This window comes from Filicampus tigris, chromosome 13, assembly GCF_054856515.1.
Source record: "Filicampus tigris isolate MCC_2025a chromosome 13, RoL_Ftig_1.0, whole genome shotgun sequence".
NCBI lineage: Eukaryota > Metazoa > Chordata > Actinopteri > Syngnathiformes > Syngnathidae > Filicampus > Filicampus tigris.
In genome coordinates, this window is record NC_141229.1 from 10,277,814 (window position 1) to 10,300,224 (window position 22,411).

Below are 22,411 nucleotides of genomic sequence, written 5' to 3' on the forward strand. Positions count from 1 at the left end.
AAAACTCTGGAAGGAACTGGTGCCTCTGGATCCTCACTGACTATCCATTTGAACATTGCATGGTGCCCTCCAAATGAGTCGTTAACATTGCATGTTGTCAGAAAATGAGCCATTAAGGTGACAGAATTACAGTGAAACCAAATTATCACCGTTAGGAGGGGTGGATTTTGCTTGAGGTGTTGCTTACTGACTCTTGGCCTTCGAAAAATCGGACAAGCGCGGCCTTCCAAACAGCATGTTACCATTTCAATGATGTCATCATTACTCATTCAATTACGTAATGTTGCTGTTTATGCTAAGCCTGGCTATAGCTACCATGAGTGGCTGGTAACATTTGGCTCCTCCCTCCTCCTAACTGAACTCAGATTTTGCACAAGCACTAGGCCCTGCAGATTCAGCAAAGCAGTCCCCTCCCTGCATCTGGTCTCCATCAGTGTGGTATGTGTGAAGCTTTGATCACTACGCACAGAGACACAGACACGCGCACCCCCCCCACACACACACACACACACATGTATGTGGGAGGCCAAGTAGGCAGACAGAAAAAGACTATAGAGTGCTTTCTCACAGACAATGCCCAGAGCACAAAAGAAACAAAAGGGCTGTAAATATTCATTGTAGCCACAGCTTTGTGGTCAGCCCCAAGGCCTGCAGTAAACGGTCTAAAAGCGCATTCATCCTTGTACAAGGCGCTGAAGCCCCCATTCTTGGTAAGTTGATACCATCAATGAACAACTGGATCAAACCTGGATAATACAATGTGAAATAGTTAAAGTTTGAACACATAAGAGGGTGGGCATGGGTGAAACTGAACACCAGTTCAAAAGGGAGGCAATAATTGTGGGAAAGGGACTGAGGGGGTTTGAAGGATAAATGGCACCTCCAGCCATGCAGATTCTTGTGAAAACAAGGTGGGCTCATAAAGTGGAGATGAGACTTCCAGACAAAAGTAAGTGGCACATTCATCAGACAGGCGTGACAAAACTAGTCACAAGGGATATTAAAAGGGACACACTGGAGGTCACTCAGAGCTGAGTTGTGATGTCATTATCTTTAATTAATCATCAAATCATTGTATGTTTTGGGTGGGGTTCAATAACATGATGGTTTACTTAATTCTATGTCCCTGCCGCTAGTACTCACACACGCCCTTGCAACTATACAATGCAATCAACGATATTAAGAAATTAAAACTTTGAATAACAGGTTGCTGCTACGCAGTATATGGAAGTAATTACCAAAATGTGCATATCAGTCGTCTTTAGTGAAAAGACAATGGTAAAGGGAAACACTTTTTAGATTTAAAAAACGATACTGAATATTTCAGAGTCAGGGCATACCTATATGACGTGGAAACCATTAACTACGCATAAGTGAATATTGTACAATTTGAATATTACTTCCTTTCAAGAATCCCCGGCCCAGATTGTACTCTTTGTTTACATAACATAAACCGCGATCCACCGACCATGTCTGGGTGAGTGGTAAGGGTACGTGTGTAATTTATATGGCCAATATCGTCTATTTATTGCTTGATTCTTGTTCCTTTCTTAATATCATATATATTTGAAAACACCAGAAGAAATTCACTTCACTCTTTAGTCCAAACAACCTCTTAAATAAGAGTCGATACGAGCTCCAGCGCCCCCCGTGCAAAGTGAAGAACAAGCGAATGGTACATTCCGGCCCAGCTCCTAGCTGTTTTTGTATCCGCTTCAGAGCGCGTTCAACCGCCAACTAAGTTACGCTTTGCCATGTCAACGAAAAGAAGTTAGAAGCCGTTTTTATTTGATGAAAATCAGATGTTTGCTGGCAGTTGAACACCCGCCGTTGGATATATGACATGAACTAAGTGCGTGTTCGAGCTTCTTAAAGGTAGACTCTGGCTATATTTGCGCTGTTGTTTCTTTCGTGTACAGTGAACGCCACACAGCGAAGCTACAAGCCTCATGTTTTCGTCCAGCCAAGAGGAGCACTGCGCCCCCTCCAAAGACCCAGTTAAATACGGCGAGCTGGTCGTTTTGGGGTAAGTTATGTTTGACTAAAAAAAAAAGGGGGGGGGGGGGTGGGTGTTAGAACAATTCTTGCATTATAATTTTACTCGATGGACAGCGCTAAAGCGACCTCTTTACGCAGAGGAAGTTTCACAAGAGTACTCATGCCGTAGCTAACCTCGCCCGACGACTTTCTTAAAATATTACTTTATTTAAAAAAACAGCAACAACAAACAAAAAACACTTTATTCTACATTTTGCTGCGCCAAAGCATCGTAGAGTCACGTTTTTATCAACGGGACACGTGTATTTCAGGTGTGTACGTCAAGGTTCTGAGTTGACGTTTTACGATGTTTTGTGGGTTACTGTCGTTTTGAGACCGATTAACAGACCGGCTACATACGCGTTGACTGATAACGACACGATATGTTCGACCCGCACAACTTTGGTTACCCTGTGGATTGAATGTCACGCTTCCCACCTCAAAAGTTAGTCATGGGGTTTCAGGAATTCGGAAGTGGAGATGCCCCCCTTCCCCCAATCACCATAGTTCTTCCCCATTTTTAGCTCACTCACTCACTCACTCACTCACTCTCTCACTCTAAAGGCATTTCATTTTAGTGAAAGTGGTATATAAATAAAGATGTATTGTATTGTGATGTCTCCGTTTGAACACTAGGGGCACTATCTGAATGAAATGCATAGATAAGAGATGACGAAGAAATAAGAGAACAAACGTAAAGTCTGATGTAAAGGGATTTGGGCTTTGCTGCATTTCCCACAACTCATTGTGGGTGGACATATTGGCTGTCAAGCCCTGCGAATAAAGCGTCATTTGTCATTGGTCATGCCTTGAAAGTGTGCCACTGTTGTCTGTAACAGTCGGTGGGAAAAGGTTTCTTTAAATTTCCGAAAAGCATTACAAACCAGGGATTTGATGCCCACCCAGAAGAAAAGTGAACAACGAAGACAACTTTGGATGTCCACCCCTCCTTTTAACTGCGAGCTGTTGCTTTGGTTGCAAGGCACAAATATCACCATATCACCTTCGGTTAGCATTCTGGAGAGAACTTCACATTTAACGTAGACATGCTGTTGTTTCTCGTGTACTCATTAATAGTTATCATACAATGAAATAATTACACAACTCCCTGGAATGCTCCCTGTGTTATTTGAAGATTTATAATTGACTGTAACATTGGTGCAATCAGTGGTATTAGTGTGAACTGAGTATTTAAGTATATAAATCTAAAGTACGAGTACATATATACAGTATCACCACTATCAGTTTAGGTGCCTCCCTTCTCACTGTTTTTAAAGTAGGATATAAGGTAAAGTATATATGTGTATCTATCTATCTATCGATCTATTTATCTATCTATCTATCTATATCTCAAAATAAACAAAAAAAAGATTTTTAATTGTTTATTTTGATGTTTTTATATATATGTATATTTATATATATGTATATATATATGTATATTTATATATATGTATATGTATATATATATATATATATATATATATATATATATATATATAATATGTATGTATGTATATTTATATTTATATTTTCGGTACAACAAAAAGATGTTTTTTTTTTTTTAAAATGTTTATTTTGAAAAGATGACAAGTAAATGGTACATTATATCCACATATCCATGCACCTATATATATATCCATCCATTATCTATACCGCTTATCCTCACCGCAGATGGGGAAAGGTGCGTGGATATGTGGATATAATGTACCATTTACTTGTCATCTTTTCAAAATAAACATTTAAAAAAAAAAAAAAACATCTTTTTTTGTACCGAAAATATACCGAACCAAACCAAAATGTGATTTAGCGTACCGTTACACCCCTAATATATATATATATATATATATATATAGATATAGATATAGATATAGAGAGATATATATATAGATATATATATATATAGATATATATATAGATAGAGATAGATATTACACATATAGATCTTGCCTCGCTTATTGTTACTTGTTGTTTTTGTCTCACACCTTAAGCATTTTACGCAACATTATAATTACAACCAAATAATATGGGATCAAGTAAGTAAGCATGTCCTGTTGAGTGGCATAGACAAATAGCAGTCATTTGAGCTGTACATTTTCAAAAGCACAAATATTTAAAAGTGCAAGGCGACTGCATGGATGTAGCTCAATTTCACGACTGATTTATTAATTTTTTTAAGACGGCAAACTTGTTGAGACTGAATTGACAGCACACTCTGTTGTGCATCAGTTCCAGTCAAAACAGAATTACACATTATCAAAAGAATTTCTTAACATAATTTAATCACTGATTGTGCCCTTCCCTAGTTCTGACAGCCACTTTAACATTGAAGCTTGCCTCATTCACCCCACACCAGCGCTAGTCATTATTGTTATGGTTAAGGCCTATATACACCAATCCGATGTCGGAGGTCGTGAAGCTTTGTGGCTTCTGATTGCGCCATCTGATTGGTGTAGTGACCCCCGTCGAAGCATCGTAATCTGTCAGGAAGCGTCTGGAGGGCGTTTACGCATGTTGAATCGGCGTCATCAGTCGTGACATTTGGTCACTCTGATTGGCTGTTAGCTACCAAAACAGCGCTCGGAGGAGGAACGGGAACTAACAAATGCGGATAAACAGTGAGCACGCCTTTTCTGCCTTAATCGTACAAGTATAAGAGCGAGGGTTGACAATGTTGACAAAGTATTGATGATTTTTCTAACCATGAGGAATAGTGACTACCGCCGCCGATGGTATGGAAGGGTATTACATCTCTCGCATGTGCATGTACTTTAGTGGTAAAAACCAACTGGAACGCTATTGGCCGGGGGCAGATTATAAAAACGTAAACAATGAATTCAGCTATATTTTTCGCAGACGATGAACTCCCACACGAAGCAAACACTCATGCTTTTGACACAGTATCGTGAAATACTTATATTGTCAACCCTCGCTCTTGTACTTGTAAGAAGATTAAGGCAGCAAAGGCGAGGCATTGTTTGTTCACATTTGTCACTTCCGATTCTTGCCCCATGCGCTGATTCGCTAGCTAACAGCCAATCAGAGTGACCAAATGTCACAATTTAAGACGCCGATTTAACATGCTGAAACACCCACCAGAGGCTTCCTGAGGGGGTCCAATGTTACGACGGTGTTCGCTACATCAATCAGACGGCGCAATCCAACCATTACCAACGTCTGACGTCGGATTGGTGTATCTAGGCCTTAAGGTGTTGGGGTTCTTGACGGTTGCCTATTTTGTCCTTCGCACAGTAACGCCAACCCATTGTGTTGGGCTGGGGGTAATCAGCACTATCCCACAAAAAAAGTTATATAACTGTTTTGATCAGTTGGGACTCCATTCTGACATGACATGGGCCTCTCATTCGAAGCTCTGAGTACAAACTCTGTCCTGTTATTTATCCAAGAACATTTTAAAAATCTGCTTCTCTTTTTTTCTGTTATTTGGCCAATGGTTACATGACATAAGCAAGCAAACAAGTTAATTTTGTAAGGTGCCAAGGGCCATGTGCAATAGAAAATGTTGTATTATCACTGGTTGGTTTGACCAGTAAATTATGTGTCATTCTTTGTGCTTTGGGCTCGTGTAACATGAGTTTCTAAATGGACTGATATGAAGTTGTGACAGAGTTGTTTTGTCCCTCGCCCTCCTCCTACGCAGCCCCGTCACAGTGTTTCTTGTGCGAGACAAAAAGTACTGCCCCTGGAGGAACATGTGGCATGTTTGAAGTTGATACTGTTTCTTCTCTACTGAGACACAAAGACACACATTTGATGGGTGTTTAATCACCTCATGTGACACGTCCTTCCGTCTCATTGATAGCAAAACTGGGGGCAGACAAGCGAGCTGACAACGTTGAACAAAGAACAGCGATGCCCTCAGTGGTTTGTCTCCATGAGTGCTATGACTAGGATTGCTTGGCCTCGTCACTTGACTGCACGGACTCAACCGGTGCTGGTCGGCGAGGGCGTGCGGAGGCAGGGTGGGGGCTGTGTGGGCATCCTGGATATGAAAGGATGGATTGATCAAGGCCTAGCCTTTGCTTCTACTCAGCTTCCTCTGTCTATTGTGGCATAGAGACTGGGCCTATTGATTGAACTTAGTACGTTTCTCCCATTAAGAGCTACTCAGTCAAGGAAATGTACAAATCAACTTGGGGACATCTCTGGCACACGCTAACACTTAGTTGTTGAGATGTCAACAACGTTGGGAGCATATTCGGACTTGAAACTGCGTCTCTTGTCCAAGATTATACTGTATCAGTCAGATGGATTCTTGAGGCTATGGCAGCTTGAGTCAGTTGTTGTTACTCATTTCACAAATTTTGCCCCTAGACTGGATATGCCTCCTATGAAGCAATGCTATGCCAGGGATTTATTTCTGCGGTTTACTGTATGTTCTAACCACCACACAAGCTAGCTTTCAAGATAGCCTTTCTATCTTGCCCCGACTAGCGGGGGCACATCCACTTTAAGTGATTGCAAACAGTAGTCTGAAAAAACTGAGAACATGGTATACATTTTGGCACCATTTAAGTGTACTTATTAGCCTCATACTTGCCAAAATTTCTGCTCATGTGTGTATCGTGTACAACAATAAAATGTATTCAGAAGACTGTTACATCCAGGGGGATTTTGAAAACCACCCCATAGATTTTAAGGGTTGGTGCAAACACTGATAATTTTGACAACAATCTTATCCGTGCGATGAACTTTCTTACCAGCAATTGTGTTTTTACTAAGTTGTTGTCATGTCAACATACCCGAAGGCGTTTCGGCTGCCTGCCTAGTGCAACTTTGCATGGGTGATGGGCAACATAGCAAGATCGTCCCTAATCCCCACTGCTAAGTATTGGAAGGTAAATCCTTTGTCTGTCTGGCAGAGGTTATAAAAAGAAAACTGTCTTGATTGGAACGCATATAGTCAGAAAAAGTGGTGGTGGTGACATATTTTTGCTATCAGTTTTATAATTGAACCCTAGCACCTTATAGTCATGGTTGAATGCACTTTTGGATGGATCTATGTCAACATGTTGGTTATGTTGGTTAATTAAGGCCTAAAGCGCCTGGCTCAACATCTCCCCAAAACCTATGGGCGACTATAGAATCACCTTATAAAACCTGAAGTTTTCACAAAAATTAAACACGTACAAAATAATTTATCTCAGTTCCTGTAACAGATGGAAACATAATTCCAAAACAATTTGAGAGCTTATACCTGGCTTTCACGCATGGCTGACTTTATTATTATTGACTATATTATTATTTAATGTAAAAATAAATTGTCAGTGTATAATTTTAAATAATTGACAGGTAATTGCCGGCCTTTATTCTGTGACAAAGCTGTCTGTATTGTCATTGTCTACAAACATATATCTTAACCATATATCACGTTCGACTGGTTCCACTGGCGCAGTATCACTGTATCACTGCCGTCACTTATTTCAGAGCTCCGGCGATCATCTGAGTCAGTCATTACTGCTCTGAAAAAATTCCAGGACATTGCCCATTTTTGGGGCTGGCGGTGGGGGCTGACAAATTTAAAAAAAGGGCTGGACTAAGCATGGCCAGAAGTGGATTTTAGTCGGCCCATTAATTGGCCCTCATGCGTGTGATGTGGTCGCGCCACGGCCAAATTTCATCTCAGCCTACTCTGTGAAAGGCTTCTTTCTAGGCTATTTTCTACTCCCGTGTTGGCGCAAGCGACAACTGCCGCATTGATTCACATGATCGGCATTTTGCTGTTGGCGACAGGTCTGCAACACATACCACGCACACATCAGGAATTGCTGCTGCTCTGATCGGTCCATTATGTCACATGTTGCGATGACATACAGTTCGCCACACAGAGAGGATGCACCACGCAGCTTGTTGCTGCTGCAAAGCAAACTAGTTTGGCAGCAGCGTGGGTGTTATGTCACGTATGTGTGTGTAAAGAAGCTACTCACCCACGTTCCCCCTTAGCCGCCACCTTCCAGATCGTTTTTGCAATACAATTAAATGCATCGTCTAGTCATCTCGGTCCCTTTATGGTTGTAGCAGTCAGGATATCCATTGTTGTCACTTGTGTTTTTGAAGCGACGCCCCCCCGACTTGGAACGTTACGTCGGGTGATAATTTTTATGAATAAGGGCGGGGGGTCGAGGCCGGAAGAGTATCCAGGTCAAGGGTGGACGAGGGTCACGGCCGGACCGGCAAAAAAGGGTCAAGTGCCCAGCTCTGCCCGGCCTTAACGGGTTAATGTCAAAGCTATTGGTTATAAAAATTTGGAGCAAGAATATTTTCACAAAGTTAAGCACTAATGTAGTTCCTCTGAGTACCCACACAATTGCTTCTGGAAGCCGCAAATATGATTTTAAAGTGAGTAAAAACATTGTCTCGGAAACAATTTTTGTGGTCAACTTAATCAAATTAGTCAACTTTTTTCCCAGCCCTAGATCTGAGTTCATTACCTAGTTGATCTGATTTGACACCTGTGTGTTGGTTGGGAGTCAATGGGTTGTCAAAGCTGTAGGAACCAGCTGGTAAAATGGTGGATGGGGGTTGATGCGCACAGACGGTGGGACCAGTCCTACAGGAAAGGCACCGACAAGGCCGCGACAATGTCTATACATGTCTCACCCAGACACCCAACAAACATGGCGTGCATCCCAAAAGCTGCTCCTTTGCGGGTGGTACACAGAGCGAAAACCAGCTGCATTTTGCACTGTGCACACTAACACAAATCAGAGTGCATTATGTAATACACAGCAGCATCCAAGGTAGTGCTTAGTGTGCTAATAGGCTGTGCTAGATTTCCAAAGCTCCTTTTGAAACACATGAATGTTTCTAATTCTCTCGGTTTACTTGTTATATGATTATGAGAATTAAGCCTGTAAGTCTCACTTGACGCATGATGCTGCTCCGAAAATATTTTTTATTCCAAATTTTTTGACCATGTATTTACTGTCCTTCCCTTTACCCCAACCCCCTCTCTATGACAGGTACAATGGCTCCCTGCCCAATGGGGATCGTGGTAGACGGAAAAGCAGATTTGCGCTATACAAGAGGACCAAAGCCAATGGTGTTAAGCCGAGCGCCATGCACATCCTTAACACACCCCAAGACAGCAAGGTACACATTTGACAAGTAGAAGAGAGCAATCAGCTGCTTTTGTTTTAATTTAGACAAACATGTCTGCTTAAAGGTGAAATCAACCCAAACATATTTTTTTCAAGAATATGTTCCCAGCAGACCCACTAGTTTAAACATGGCATTCTGATTAGGGCCGTCTCAACTAGTCGACATAGTCGACGCCATCGATGGCGTAAATACGTCGGCACGCACATACGTCGAGTGTCGATAATGTAAAGACGTCAACACGTGCATACGTCAGTTGTAAACAAGTGCGTACAGCAGAAAAGAAAGGAGAACAGCAGAAATGGCGGCGGCGCCGGTTCGTGCGTTCAGGGCGGGGAAGAGAGCGGCACCACAAAGCAAATAAAAAGCAGACAAGAAAGTCCAAAGTATGGACATACTTCAACGAAAATTCAAACGAGTTGGTCGTCTATATCCTTTCTAAAGCCTAGTTGGTGTAAAGCCGAATGGTGAACGAACACCTGAAGCGACGTCACCCAGTTGCTGCTGGAAGGCGACAGAAAGCAAAAAGCTAGAGGATCGCAAGTTCAACAAATTAACTACTAACTAATATGACCCGGTTTTACTGAAGTTGCTGTTATGTGTGATGTATTATTAACATGCATCATTAAGTTTAATTTGTCGAAACAGCGGGTTGCAGTCAAAATTAGTGTTGTGTTTCAGCTTTGTGCAGTATGGGGCTAACAGCTATTTCATTCCAGTCCAATTGTGTTGGTGCTTGCAGGTAACATAACTGGTTCAGTTTCTTTATGTACCCACAAACGGTAACACGCGACATCTGTTATACATCTAGACCGCTGCTGCTGCCGCCCCGGAAAGCTCTCGGTCTCACCGTCTCTGTGCAGACCCCACAGCACACAGCATGCGCACCGTATTTAGGATGATGTCCTGCTCCCTCAGCTTAAAAAAAACAGAAACAAAAAACCTAGAGGAAACACTGGCCTGCTTACCGTAGTCTATGACTGCACTAATATATAATGTCTGCCTTTTTAAAATCATTGTGATAATATCTCAGTATGCGCTCTGCTTTATCTGTCTATTTTCTATAAATTGATGTTACAATCGTTTGGGACAGCCCTAATTCTGATTAATATTGCGTTTGTGGAATATGAGTTAAGCAGCAGAATCTACCGCTTTTTAGCCATCTCAGGGGGCGCCCATTTTGTCACTTCTGTCAACTGAAAATTACATCACAACTGCTCAGGGCTCAGATAACGACCAATAATGGCTCAGCTTTAGAAAACAGGTCTACCGTGATTGGTCGTTACCTGAGCCCTGAGCAGTTGTGATGTCAATTTCAGTCGACAGTGACAAAATGGCCGTCCCCTGAGATGGCTAAAAAGGGGTCGATTTTGCTGCTCAACTCAGATTCCACAAACGCAATATTAATCAGAATGCCGTGTTTCAACTAGTGGGCTTGCATAGAACATATTTTTGAAAAAAATGTTTGGGTTGACTTCCACTTTAAGTAGTCCTAAGCGTAGGCATCTTTTTTTTTCTCAGTCACCCCAGCGTTAAATCAACTTTTATTGTTTGCAGATCTCGTTGACGTTTCCAATACAATAACACTTGTTGTTTGTAAGGCCTCACAGTTTACTTATCTTTCACCTAAGAGGCTGCCACAAACCGCCTGGTCCAGTAGAACACGTCAGCCTTCCTGCATTCCTCTCATCAGTCTCCGAGCAGTACTGATTAAAACTAGAGAAGTTGCTTACCTTTGCACCCCCTGAGGGCCAATACTCTACACGTTTGCTGGTAGTTCAGCATCCTGGCCGAAGGCCCATGGGCTCATGTTACTCTCATCATGTGGAACTTGACCCCTGATGCCTGTCGATGTTTTACTGCAAGTCTTTCATATGGAGGGAATCCACCTCTGTGAAGCTGTAGTGGTCAAATTAAATATAGATGCACATATGCCTGTCACATTTACAATTTCTTTAGGATGATGTATTTTTCTAGAAATGATCAGAATACATTGCAGTGTCGTTATTTATTTTTATGCCACTGGTATAATGACGTTAGGCTATCGGTACATACCTTTAAACAGCAATTAATTTTTTAATTCTAAAGAATATTGAACACTGACAGGGCTCCAGACTAACTTTTTTTTTTTCACTATGAGCGCCAACTAAAGATTTTAGGAGCACAAACAGAACATTTAGGGGTAAGGGTTAGGGTTGTAAATTGACTTGCAAAGTAAATATTCACATTCCTCTTACTTATTCACTTTATTACTGATAATGCGCAGCAACTCACCCCTAAACAGAATATCCTGCCTGCTTTCGCTATGATAGTTGCCTCACAAAACAATTTGGACTCATTATCAGGATTCATCTCCTCTGGCATGTGACATTTACTGGGGAGAAAGTAAGCACTGGGAGTCCTATTTGCCATTGTTCAGCGTTTACAAGAGTTATGTGAAACCTATAGATTTGCACAATAACCCCAAGAACCACCTCTTTATACAGATAGGTCACACAGTCACAGTAGGACAAGGTGATATGGCCTTAAAATCAAATCCTACAAATCCTGCAATACAATTTCTGATTTTGATTGATTGCCCCCCCCCCTCCTGATACAAATAAAAATAAAATGACAATGATAGTACTGAAAGCTCTGACACGGCCTGTCGACAATTACGTTTCGGCACCGATAACGTCAACGATAACATTTCTATGCCTGCAACATAAAAAATATTTCCTTTGGGATTAATATGTAACAACTAAACATCACTGAACATAACAAAACGTAGTAACCTTTGTCCCTGAAAATGTCAACAAAATCTTGCAAGGAGTATTTAGCACTCCTGGTGCATGCCAGCTATGTTGCCTAGTTTGAATTAATGACATTGTTTGACAAGTGAAATATGACTTGACAAGAACAGGAGGCTTTTTTTGCATAGCCGGTCCCAATGTCACTCCAACACTTAAAGACCTTTTTGATGTGGCACTTAACTCCTTCACTGCCATTGGCAAATGTACTTGTCTTTTCACAGTCCAGCCATTCAATCTCAGGAATTTATATATATTTTTTTCCAAATTTTTTCAAACGTTGGGGTAAAAGAGGGTCTGAAAATGTCTGGCAGTGAATGAGTTAAAGCGGAAGTCAACCCAAACATATTTTTATCCCAGAATATCTTCTATGCAAGACCACTAGTTGAAATACGGCATTCTGATTAATATTTCATTCATGGAATATGAGTCAAGCAGCAAAATGCACCCACTTTTAGCCATCTCAGATAACGACCAATCACGGCTCACCTGTTTTCTGAGGCTGAGCCATGAATGGTCGTTATCTGAGCCCTGAGCAACTTCGATGTCATCTTCAGTCGACAGAAGTGACAAAATGGCCGCCCCTGAGCTAGCTAAAAACGGGTGGATTTCTCATATCCCACAAACGCAATATTAATGCCATGTTTAGACTAGTGGGCCTGCATGGAACAGATTCTGGAAAAAAAATATGTTTGGGTTGACTTTCCCTTTAAAGAGAGAGAGAGAGAGAGCTCATGCTGCTGTCATTTTTAAACTTCCGGATACTCTTACTGTGAAGTGACATCATCGGAAGTACAGTAGTCATGTAAAAAATGATACTGTACACTCACTTGACATATAAAACATCTGTAGTGTATCGAGTACAAATTAATGGGTGCACCGATCACAATTTTCTTGCCAACCACAGATCCCCGATCTTTAAAAAGCCTGACCTGCCCCTAGTGATTTTTGCCTATCACAATTTTTTTTTTCATAACCAACAACATACACCTTCAATGTTTCAATCTTGTTTTATTGTAAAACAGCCCATTAGTCATCTCACTGCAGAAGTTGACAGTGTCTGACTTTTTCAGACCTCTGCGGAGGGAGATGAGATCGGTGAACAAGACTTATTTTAAGGGATAGGTAGGTAGTAACCTATTCCCCCAAAATTAAGTCAGTATGTGGCTAAGGCTATGTTCACACCGCAGGCAAATGCGAACCAGAGCGGATGTTTTTGCCCACCTATATCAGATTTATCTGTTAATTTTTTATTTTTTTTATGACAGTCTGAACGGCTCAATTCAGATGTTTTTCAAATGTGCACACACCAGACAGACCAAGGTCGCATTAAATTATGTAATATGAAGGCTTACACAAAAAAATCTGTTTTTTTTTTTTTTTTTTTTTTTTTTTCAAAAAAGCCGAATTGATCATTAAGACCTGCAGTATGAACCGAGCCTAACTGCTTTTGCAATGTATTAACAGGCAATTTTGACAATGGTTAGCGCAAATCGACCCCTTTATTGCTGAGCTCCTTATCATAAGTAAAGGTGTGAATTCATTCTGCTCATGTTGTCCGTTTATTAGCGAGGGTTTTTGCTCCCACATGGTGCACAGAACAACATTTTGCTTCCCCGTGTCTATTTTACATGCTGGAATAATTGCTACTCGCTTTGGTTTCAGTCGCTTCTGAACATTGTAGTAGACTGTTTGCTGCTCACTGTCTGACGAACAGATTCGAATTGACTGACAAAACGCTGCCGCTTTAGCAAACTAGCTCAACAGTGTTGAAGGCCTGCAATTCTTTCGCTATAAATCCAGTGATGTTTGTGAGGCGTTAGAATTGCAAGCTGTTGGGAAGTCGATGGCCCTGCACGTCCAGACGTGTTATTTTGTTACCAGCTGAAGAAAATGGGTGGGATGGTTGTGTTTTAAATGAGCTTGTTGTGTTACGACTTGTTTCAACAAATGCGCCAAATGTGTTGGTGTTATCAAGTGCTCGGGTGTCCATCTGGTTTGAATCCAAAATGTACGAGCCACCATCAAGGTTTGTAACCATTTTCATTTATGCCGCATGCTGGATTGGATCTTACACTTCTGGGGTTAATCCTTTTAAATGCCTCGTGAGCTGAAGTGTCGTCACAAGAGTTCATCTTGTATAATGATGGCTTGAACTTGTGGCATGCTTTCACAACAGAAGCAACAGTGTCTGTTAGATTTATTGTCTGCTCCTTCCTCTTTTGCCTCCCTGCCACACATACCAAGTTCGGGATGAGGAGGGCGAACAGAGGAGGAAGTGGTCACAGTTGATTGACCCTCGGCTCCCAGCTGTGCACACACGGGTCAGAAATAGGCTGAAGAAAAAGAGGAGCGTGCTGAACTTAATTTGAGGGAAGCCTTCCTTGAGGGGAGGAGAAAAGCGCTGAGAGAAGTCAGCCTTTTTTGGCTTTTCCACAGCACTCCCCCAGCCCACTGTCATTACCCCCTACAGTGACAGTCACACTGTTGAGAGGCAACGTACGTATTGGAGCTTACTGTTACAGTATTGAATATCACACCTTGCTTTGAGGCCCATGGCTCTTGGTGGAAGAGATACTGTGTTCCCACGGTAATTATAACTAGCTGTCAGATTTGAAATCAGGCACAAGCCACAACTTGCTTCCTTTTTTAAATGATCAGGCATCCCCATTGTACTGCCATGAAAGGCAGGTGTGCATTCATTGTATTGAGTATATATGGTGAAATGCGCCATAACTTTCAGACTCTGTTGCCAACATGAATTAGCCCTTACAGACTACTTTACCCACAATGCTTCTGTTTACATCACATATGACCCGGATTACTACTATTGCGCATGTGCAATGCAGACATGAAAACAGCCAGCGGGAGAAGCGCGAGATGCAGCAGTTTCGAGAGAAAAATAATGCGGCAAATGTACAAATAAACGACGTGTCGACCTATTAAAACGAATTGTCGACGATTTTGATCGTTGACGTCGTCGTGATTAGTCGAGTAATCTTGGCAGCCCTAGTTTGCACGTCTCCTTCCACTTTGGTAGTGGGGGCCGGAAAAAAAAAAGTATTTTTTTTCCCTTTACCTGGTCTCTATAGCAGTTTTTTTTACCTGTCAAAGGTCTATTTGGAACGTAACAGATACGATAAACGAGGGTTTCGTCATAGTGCTTTCCCTTATTTTTGCTGTTGAACAGGTGAAGCACAATTTGTTTGTGAGGGAAACCAACGTGTGATGACAGTTGTCCCTAACCCGAAAGCGGCGGCGACGTTGACCCACTTTCTCCCTCCTTTTCTCACGCACATGACAAAGGGAGGAGGTTGGTGGTGGCGGGTGGGTTTGTTTTGGGGGAGTGGAATTTACAGATTAGAGTGGCATGTGGTAAAGCGTCTGTGGGAGCTGAGCGGATCTAACTTACATTGAGCCAGTCCAGTGGGTCGGCGAGTTGGAGCTAACTGAGGCCAGTGGGCAGTTTATGGTCACTGCCATGAGAGTGCACACATTTCTCACTTTCTCCTACGCGTATTTCTACTACAGACGTTTTGAGTTCATGAACAGAACTCGATGTTAAGACACATTGTGTTGTTGGTGCTATTGTTCCCTAAAATCTGTAATTATACCACTGAGACAATGCAATGGTTGCAAAAGGCTTTTGCTTAAGTTCTTCTTTGTAAACTTCTGGTACACAAACATGCAAGGTTCCCTACTTTACAATGAACACACCTCTTTGGTTTTAGCATGTATTAAGTTGCCTGTATTTTATTATTGTTTTATTTTTCATTTTAGGCTGTCAACTCCAAAGGCCAGCACAGCATCTCATACACGCTGTCCCGCAACCAGACCGTGGTGGTGGAGTACAGCTATGATAAGGACACCGACATGTTTCAGGTAGAAACGTTTGTATAGTATAAGCATTTTTTTGCCAATTGTCCATCTTCATTTTACAGTGACAGAATGACGACCAAGGGAACAACAGTAACTGTATGAATTTAGACACATTTAGAGTTTTTCCAAATTAGAATAACCTTTCTTTTTTAGCACTGATCATTCACTCGGAATATTGAGTTTTTGCCAAAATATTTCCTTTTAAAAAAGCCTATCAGCTTCCACCACAAGTGAAAGACTAAAAACTTGCTACAGAGTTGTCCTGTCGCATGAAAACTATGAACAAACTGTATCTGTGCCTTTTTTGCTCACCAAACAGCAGCATGAATGTGTTGAGTTGAAAAGTTCATTTTTGTACATCTGCTACCACTAAAAGGCAGTCTCAAAAGACTTAATTATGCAAAAAGTCAAATAAATAACATGCCATCTAAATATTGCATGATTCAGAATACAATCAAAGTAGAAAAAAATAGTCACATGCAGGCTTCACTTGAATCAACTATTCAATGAATTCCTAAATTGACTCAGGAACTTTATTGTCTTGTGCATAGACAAACTATCTTGTGCATTTGTCAACGAGAAAAAAGTCTGTTAATCTTTTTGTGAATTACAAAATGATATAGTGGGTCTGTTGCCCACAAGTGACCTACAATGCGTCTCCCTGCATGTGGCAATAATGACACTTATACTGCGCTGTGTCCACCTTTAAACCACTTTATTCAATGCAGTGAGCCTCGTAAACTCACCATAGTCTCCCAATTGCTTGTTCTTCAAATGTCGGATTAAGTTGGTTGTGTGGAAACTTTTGGCCATACTCTCCGCGCGAGGTACCTTTTCATGGCATATACAGTATTACAAGACACAAACTCCACACACACAGCAGACAATGCAACGGTGGTCGGAATATTCGATCAAAGCCTTTTATTGCCGATCAAAACATCCGATCACCCGCAGCTCATGCTTCGCAGCCTTGTGTTACGTCCCTCCGCTCTGCTCGCGGCGGAGGCGCGGCTGCGTTAGGGAGCCTTTCTGGCGGCGTGTTTCAGTTGGAGTCAATGTAGCTCGCGCGGGCAGGCACGGTTGCGCGCAAGTGATGCTTTTGGACGGAGGGACGTCGTCGCGTATTAAACAAATCAACTTTTTGGGCATTTCGTCTCGCGGCAGCCAAGCATGAGCTGCTGCGGGTGATCGGACGTTTTTATCGGCAATAAAAGGCTTTGATCAAATATTCCGATCACGTAATTCTTCACGAAAATCCTGATCGGTGCCTGATCGATCGGACCGTCCCTGATGACAATATTGTATTAGATTAGTGATTTGTTCCATTTCTGAACAATGTTTCCCCCCGCACCTGCAAATAGATTGGCCGTTCCACTGAGAGTCCCATTGACTTTGTGGTGACAGACACTATAGCAGGAGGCCAAGAGGGCGAGGAGACTCCCATCACACAGAGCACCATCTCACGTTTCGCCTGTCGGGTCGTATGTGAGCGGAACCCTCCCTACACCGCTCGTATCTACGCAGCCGGGTTTGACTCGTCCAAGAATATCTTCCTCGGGGTAATTAATAGTAACTGCATATCTTTGTAATCGCACTGCATCTGTTCTGATAGTGTATGCTTACCAATCAGTGTGCGGTCATGAGAATTTTGCACCAATGATGCTCCTCCAGTTTAAGTTCTTTGTACATTCAAAGCCAATACAGCAATTAAAATCGTAATCTGTGCTCCTGTTTCTCCCAGGAAAAAGCTGCAAAGTGGAAGAACCCTGATGGTCACATGGATGGTCTGACAACCAATGGTGTGCTGGTGATGCACCCTAGGGGCGGATTTACGGAGGAATCGAAGCCTGGCGTGTGGCGGGAGATTTCTGTGTGTGGGGATGTTTACACCCTGAGAGAGACGCGCTCCGCACAGACTCCAGGCAAACTGGTTAGTGCTTGCTCAACATATACACGGAGTTGGTGATTATCATTTAAGCAACACTGGGGATGTCTTACAAGCTCATCGATATACCGCATTTCCTCAAACAATGGCTGTGCTGTAACACATATACAGTGTCCTTATTAATCACTCATGTGATTGGAATAAATGTAGCTGTGTTCAGAATTGAACAATGACAATCATCCCTGTCAAATGGGATGAACTTACCTGCCACCATTTAAAGTACCTCTAATTAACCACAAATATAGTTCAGCTGTACTAGTAGGCTTTTGAGATTTTTAAAGTCATCTTAAAGCAACAAGCCATGGTCCACGGAGAGCTAACACAGCATCGGAGTGATCTCTCATCTCTTTTACATTGGCCCCAGAGACAGCCCCACCACACCACACCATACCACTCTGCTTGGCCCGGCACCACACCACACTGCCTCCGTTGTTTTTCCATTACAACAGGTGCGGGGTGGGATGGGGACGGGATCAACTAAGATGCGCAAGCCTGTGCGTGTGGGGTTCTGCCGTAGCATTTCCTGAATGGCGTGTCTCAGGCACTGTTTTTGCGGCGATTTACATATACACTCTAAAAAAATATGTGAACGCAACACTTTTGTTTTTGCTCCCATTTTTTTATTAAATGAACTCCAAGGTCTAAAACTTAGTCCACATACACAATATCACCATTTCTCTCAAATATTGTTCACAAATCTGTCTAAATCTTTGATAGTGAGCACTTCTCTTTTGCCGAGATAATCCATCCCACCTTGCAGGTGTGCCATATCAAGATGCTGATTAGTCACCATGATTAGTGCACAGGTGTTCCTTAGACTGCCCACAATAAAAGGCCACTCTGAACGGTGCAGTTTTATGACACAGCACAATGCCAAGATTTGAGGAGCGTGCGATTGGCATGCTGACAGCAGGAATTGCTCGAGTATTGAATGTTCATTTCTCTACCATCAACCACCTCTAAAGGCGTTTCAGAGAATTTGGCAGTACATTCAACCAGGCAGTACATGTTCCAGCTTGCTAAGAACAGACAGAACTAATGAGCACCTGTATGAGGAAATGCCATATAATGCTAACATATTTACTAAATAGCTTTTTCGTCTTCAGGTGGAGAATGAAAGTAATGTACTTCTGGACGGCTCGCTGGTAGATTTGTGCGGCGCGACCTTGCTGTGGCGCACTGCTGAGGGTCTCTTTCACACTCCAACCCAAAAGCATCTGGAGGCTCTTCGGCAGGAGATCAATGCGGCACGGCCCCAGTGCCCCGTGGGTCTGAACACCCTGGCTTTCCCCAGCATGCAACGCAGCCGCGCCCTCTCCTGCCTGGAGGACAAGCAGCCTTGGGTGTACCTGGCATGCGGCCACGTGCACGGTTACCACAACTGGGGGCATCGCTCGGAGCAGGAGCCCAACACCCAGCGAGAGTGCCCCATGTGCCGGGTGGTCGGCCCCTACGTTCCACTCTGGCTGGGCTGCGAGCCCGCCTTTTATGTGGACACGGGCGCCCCCACTCATGCCTTCGTGCCGTGCGGACACGTGTGCTCGGAGAAGTCTGTTAAGTACTGGTCGGAAATCCCTCTGCCCCACGGCACCCATGCCTTCCATGCCGCGTGCCCCTTCTGTGCCACCCAGCTCAGCCTCGCTCAGGGCTGCTCCAAGCTCATTTTCCAGGGCCCTGTGGACTGATCTGAGGGGAGGGTGATTCTACTCTTGGGCAAGAGTGACAACATGCTGTGAAACTATTGAGATTATTTTATGTTCCCTTTTCCTCACGTTAGATCCTCCGTGGGAAGCTCAGGTGGTGATATTTTTGATTCTAAAGGCTGCCTGGATGCTCTGTGAAGGCCAAATACCGGGCCTTTTCCTTCCCGAACCAAATACTGTTTCAGCTATCCTGCCAAGCAACTGTTTTAAAGAAGATATGCTCCAGCACTGGTGAGCTACACATGATTTACAGTAGCTGGTGGATTTTATGCTTTAGGTAGAATTAATTCATTGTTTTTACTCTTTTTACTCCCGCTAACAATGAGTGCGTGTAGGCAAGCCTGAAGCATGTTCAGTGTAGCTCCTGGTGGATTAGAGAGTTTTCCAAGAGCCAGACAGCTGGACTGTTGGCTTGGAGAACCTGAAGGGTCTGATGCACCTCATGTGCTTCTCATTTGGACCTTAACCCCCTAACAGCATCTCCTAACCCTGCGGAGGTAGCTTTCATATGCGTCATATACACAGTCAGAATTCAGTGCCTCTAATCCCATGCATGGGAATATATTTCACAGAAGAGAGAAGAATATTTAGTTGAAGGCAAGTGGGGAGCTATCTTTGCATACTTGTGTAAGGAAATGGCAGCCCACATTGCTCCATCTCTGCATTTGTGTCTGACAGAAGATCTATTTTATTACACTGAGGCCCTCGCACTGTTTTCTAATGCAAATGTTAATATATTTTCCTGCATAAATAATGTGCGCGAGAATGTTTTTGTGTGTGCGTGTGCTGGACGCCGTGGGTGCCCTCGGGTTTTATTTTAAAGAAAGGCCTTGGATCATTTCACCCCAAAATCCTCCCTTATGATCTCTTAGCCCACCAGCCAAACGCTCAACGAGAACCTTGCAGGTCTTGACAATGATTGTACTGGATTACAGCCTCTTGATAGACTAGAGAGATAAGACCTGAGAGTGTATAGCGAGCATATGCATCACTGATAAGTGTGTCTCAGTCCCACACATGTACTGTACGCCGTCTGCACTGTTGTTGGCTTCATCCTGCGCTGGCTTCAATCCAGCGACTGGAGCGCCAAGAAACCTGGGCATCGCCTCAGCAGCATGCAGAGATTATACCAAATATAAGGAGGAGCTATTTTCTCTCCACACGCAAGAAGCAAAAGTGGTTCTGTAAACAATCCCTAAACCCGGACCGCTGCTGCGGCGCAATGTTGACAGCTTTGGATTCCAGTCGCTTGCACCAGCTCCATGGGAATAATGATATTATCTCACATGATGCCAAATTTGTTCTTTTGTGTGCGCGGATGACTCAAAAACAAACTAGCGGATGAAGTGAAACTAAAAAATCGGGGACAAATCTGTGTATTCTTTTTGTGATGTTAGCTTAACAGACTGTGTCCATATGTGGAGAATATTGGCAACAGTGTTGATTCTGCCTCCTTCGCAAACAATACCGAGCATTCAAACTGTGAGTTGCTTCCAGTAGTTGTATTCAAGTTGTCTTCCAGAACTATGGATGACTGAGGGGCAAAGCCACCTTGAATCCACCCAAAATGTTCCCTCCCAACAAAAACTTCCTTTAAAAGTTGAAGCAGCTCAGAGGTGACGCCATGTTGTCACATTTGACCCTAAAGGTGTTGTAGGGTCAACAACTACGTATGCCACGTACTAGGCAGTAGCATGCATTCCTCACTGCACGTTGCTTCAAGAAGAGCGTGTTCTCCAACAGCTGCCTCAAACATTCCTCCTTGGTAAACAGGGGTGGGGCCTCAAGAGCTTGTTCACAATTTTGTCTCCTACAGGAACCGTGTACACAAGCCATAGGACGCACTGATACAGAACTTCTCCCAATGCAAAGAAAAATAAAATATTTTTAAAAGTAAACTGCAGCAATGTCTTGGTTTCCCTCATATTTTAGTCCCGACAGCTCAACTTTCACACTTGACGGGAATCTTTAAAGAATTTTAAAGACTGAATATTGGTACTATTACATAGCAGCATGGTTACGCACACTTGCATACACGTTTCATCATTTTCCTCTGGTGTATTTCCTTGGGATCTTCATTGCCAAAATGAATTTTTGGAGATAACAGGCAGCGTTTTCTTGAAGGCTGTTTTAGTCACGTTCCATGTCGTATCAGCTCTTTTTATCTTCTATCAAGCTCATTTCAAAATTCACCGTGGAGAACAGTTGGTTGAGCTGAATTCCTTGGCGTCTCCAGTGTGAACCACAGGGGGGCACTGTTTCCTCAACAATGGAGAACGTTGACATTACTGCAAGGTGCCTGCTATTGCAAAAACAGCTGAGAAATATCTTTTGGATGTTTTTATTACAAACGGAGCAATGATCACGTTTTAAGAGAGCTGAGTAGGCCAAATTAGCATGGGGTGCAGCTGGTTGGTTAAGGTTCCTTGGTCATCTAGCATATTGCTTGTTATCTAAATTTTACCTAATTGAAATATACTTTGGTTGTATTGAGTGTTATTGAGAGTCTCATGAGAGAACACTGACACCAATGCTTAATTGTGTAGTAAATTTTGGACACGTACAAGGTGCAGTGTTACGCATGCCTGGCTTACAGTTTTGAGAAGTGCCGGCCTAAGCCTTGATGCAAAATTTGGTTTGGGAGGCCCCCTCCCACCATACTATGTATAATGCAATGTTTTCAAATGTTTGTTTAGCCAAGGCACATGTTCTACGTTGGAAAAAATCTCAGGCCACAAGGTCGCACAAACATGTTACAAATATTGGATATGTACTCTTGTTTTTTTTGCCTTAGAGTAGACGAGTATTTAATTGATCTGCCTGTCAGTATAAATAGCTGGCGTGTATAAAAATCGTCACACTTTTTGAGAGCCAAATAGCAGCCAGGAGGCCCCAAGGATACACTTAATTATGCCTCACTCGGGCCTGCTCTGGTTCTGAGG

General features: G+C 42.8%; 1 protein-coding gene across 3 annotated transcripts; it reads left to right on the forward strand.

The window, feature by feature from the left end:
- Window positions 1-1,471: 1,471 nt before the first annotated feature.
- peli2 (pellino E3 ubiquitin protein ligase family member 2) lies at window positions 1,472-21,367 on the forward strand. Of its 3 annotated transcripts, none has more exons than XM_086049889.1 (7): window positions 1,472-1,490; window positions 1,920-2,026; window positions 9,018-9,147; window positions 15,723-15,824; window positions 17,183-17,380; window positions 17,563-17,751; window positions 18,873-21,367. In XM_086049889.1, exons 2-7 carry the CDS (start codon window positions 1,950-1,952, stop codon window positions 19,449-19,451), a joined length of 1,275 nt encoding a protein of 424 aa, XP_085906015.1. In that variant the 5' UTR covers window positions 1,472-1,490; window positions 1,920-1,949; the 3' UTR covers window positions 19,452-21,367. The 3 variants fall into 3 exon arrangements, with proteins under 3 accessions (XP_085906015.1, XP_085906014.1, XP_085906013.1); XM_086049888.1 differs by lacking the exon at window positions 1,472-1,490 and adding an exon at window positions 1,657-1,675; XM_086049887.1 differs by lacking the exon at window positions 1,472-1,490 and adding an exon at window positions 1,683-1,852.
- Window positions 21,368-22,411: the final 1,044 nt, after the last annotated feature.

Bases quoted from the DNA above. Each gene is read 5' to 3' on its own strand.
- peli2 (XM_086049889.1), top strand. From the start codon at position 1,950: ATGTTTTCGTCCAGCCAAGAGGAGCACTGCGCCCCCTCCAAAGACCCA. The intron at 2,027-9,017 runs GTAAGTTATGTT...TCTCTATGACAG, and splicing joins GGCGAGCTGGTCGTTTTGGG to GTACAATGGCTCCCTGCCCA. The intron at 17,381-17,562 runs GTAATTAATAGT...TGTTTCTCCCAG, and splicing joins CCAAGAATATCTTCCTCGGG to GAAAAAGCTGCAAAGTGGAA.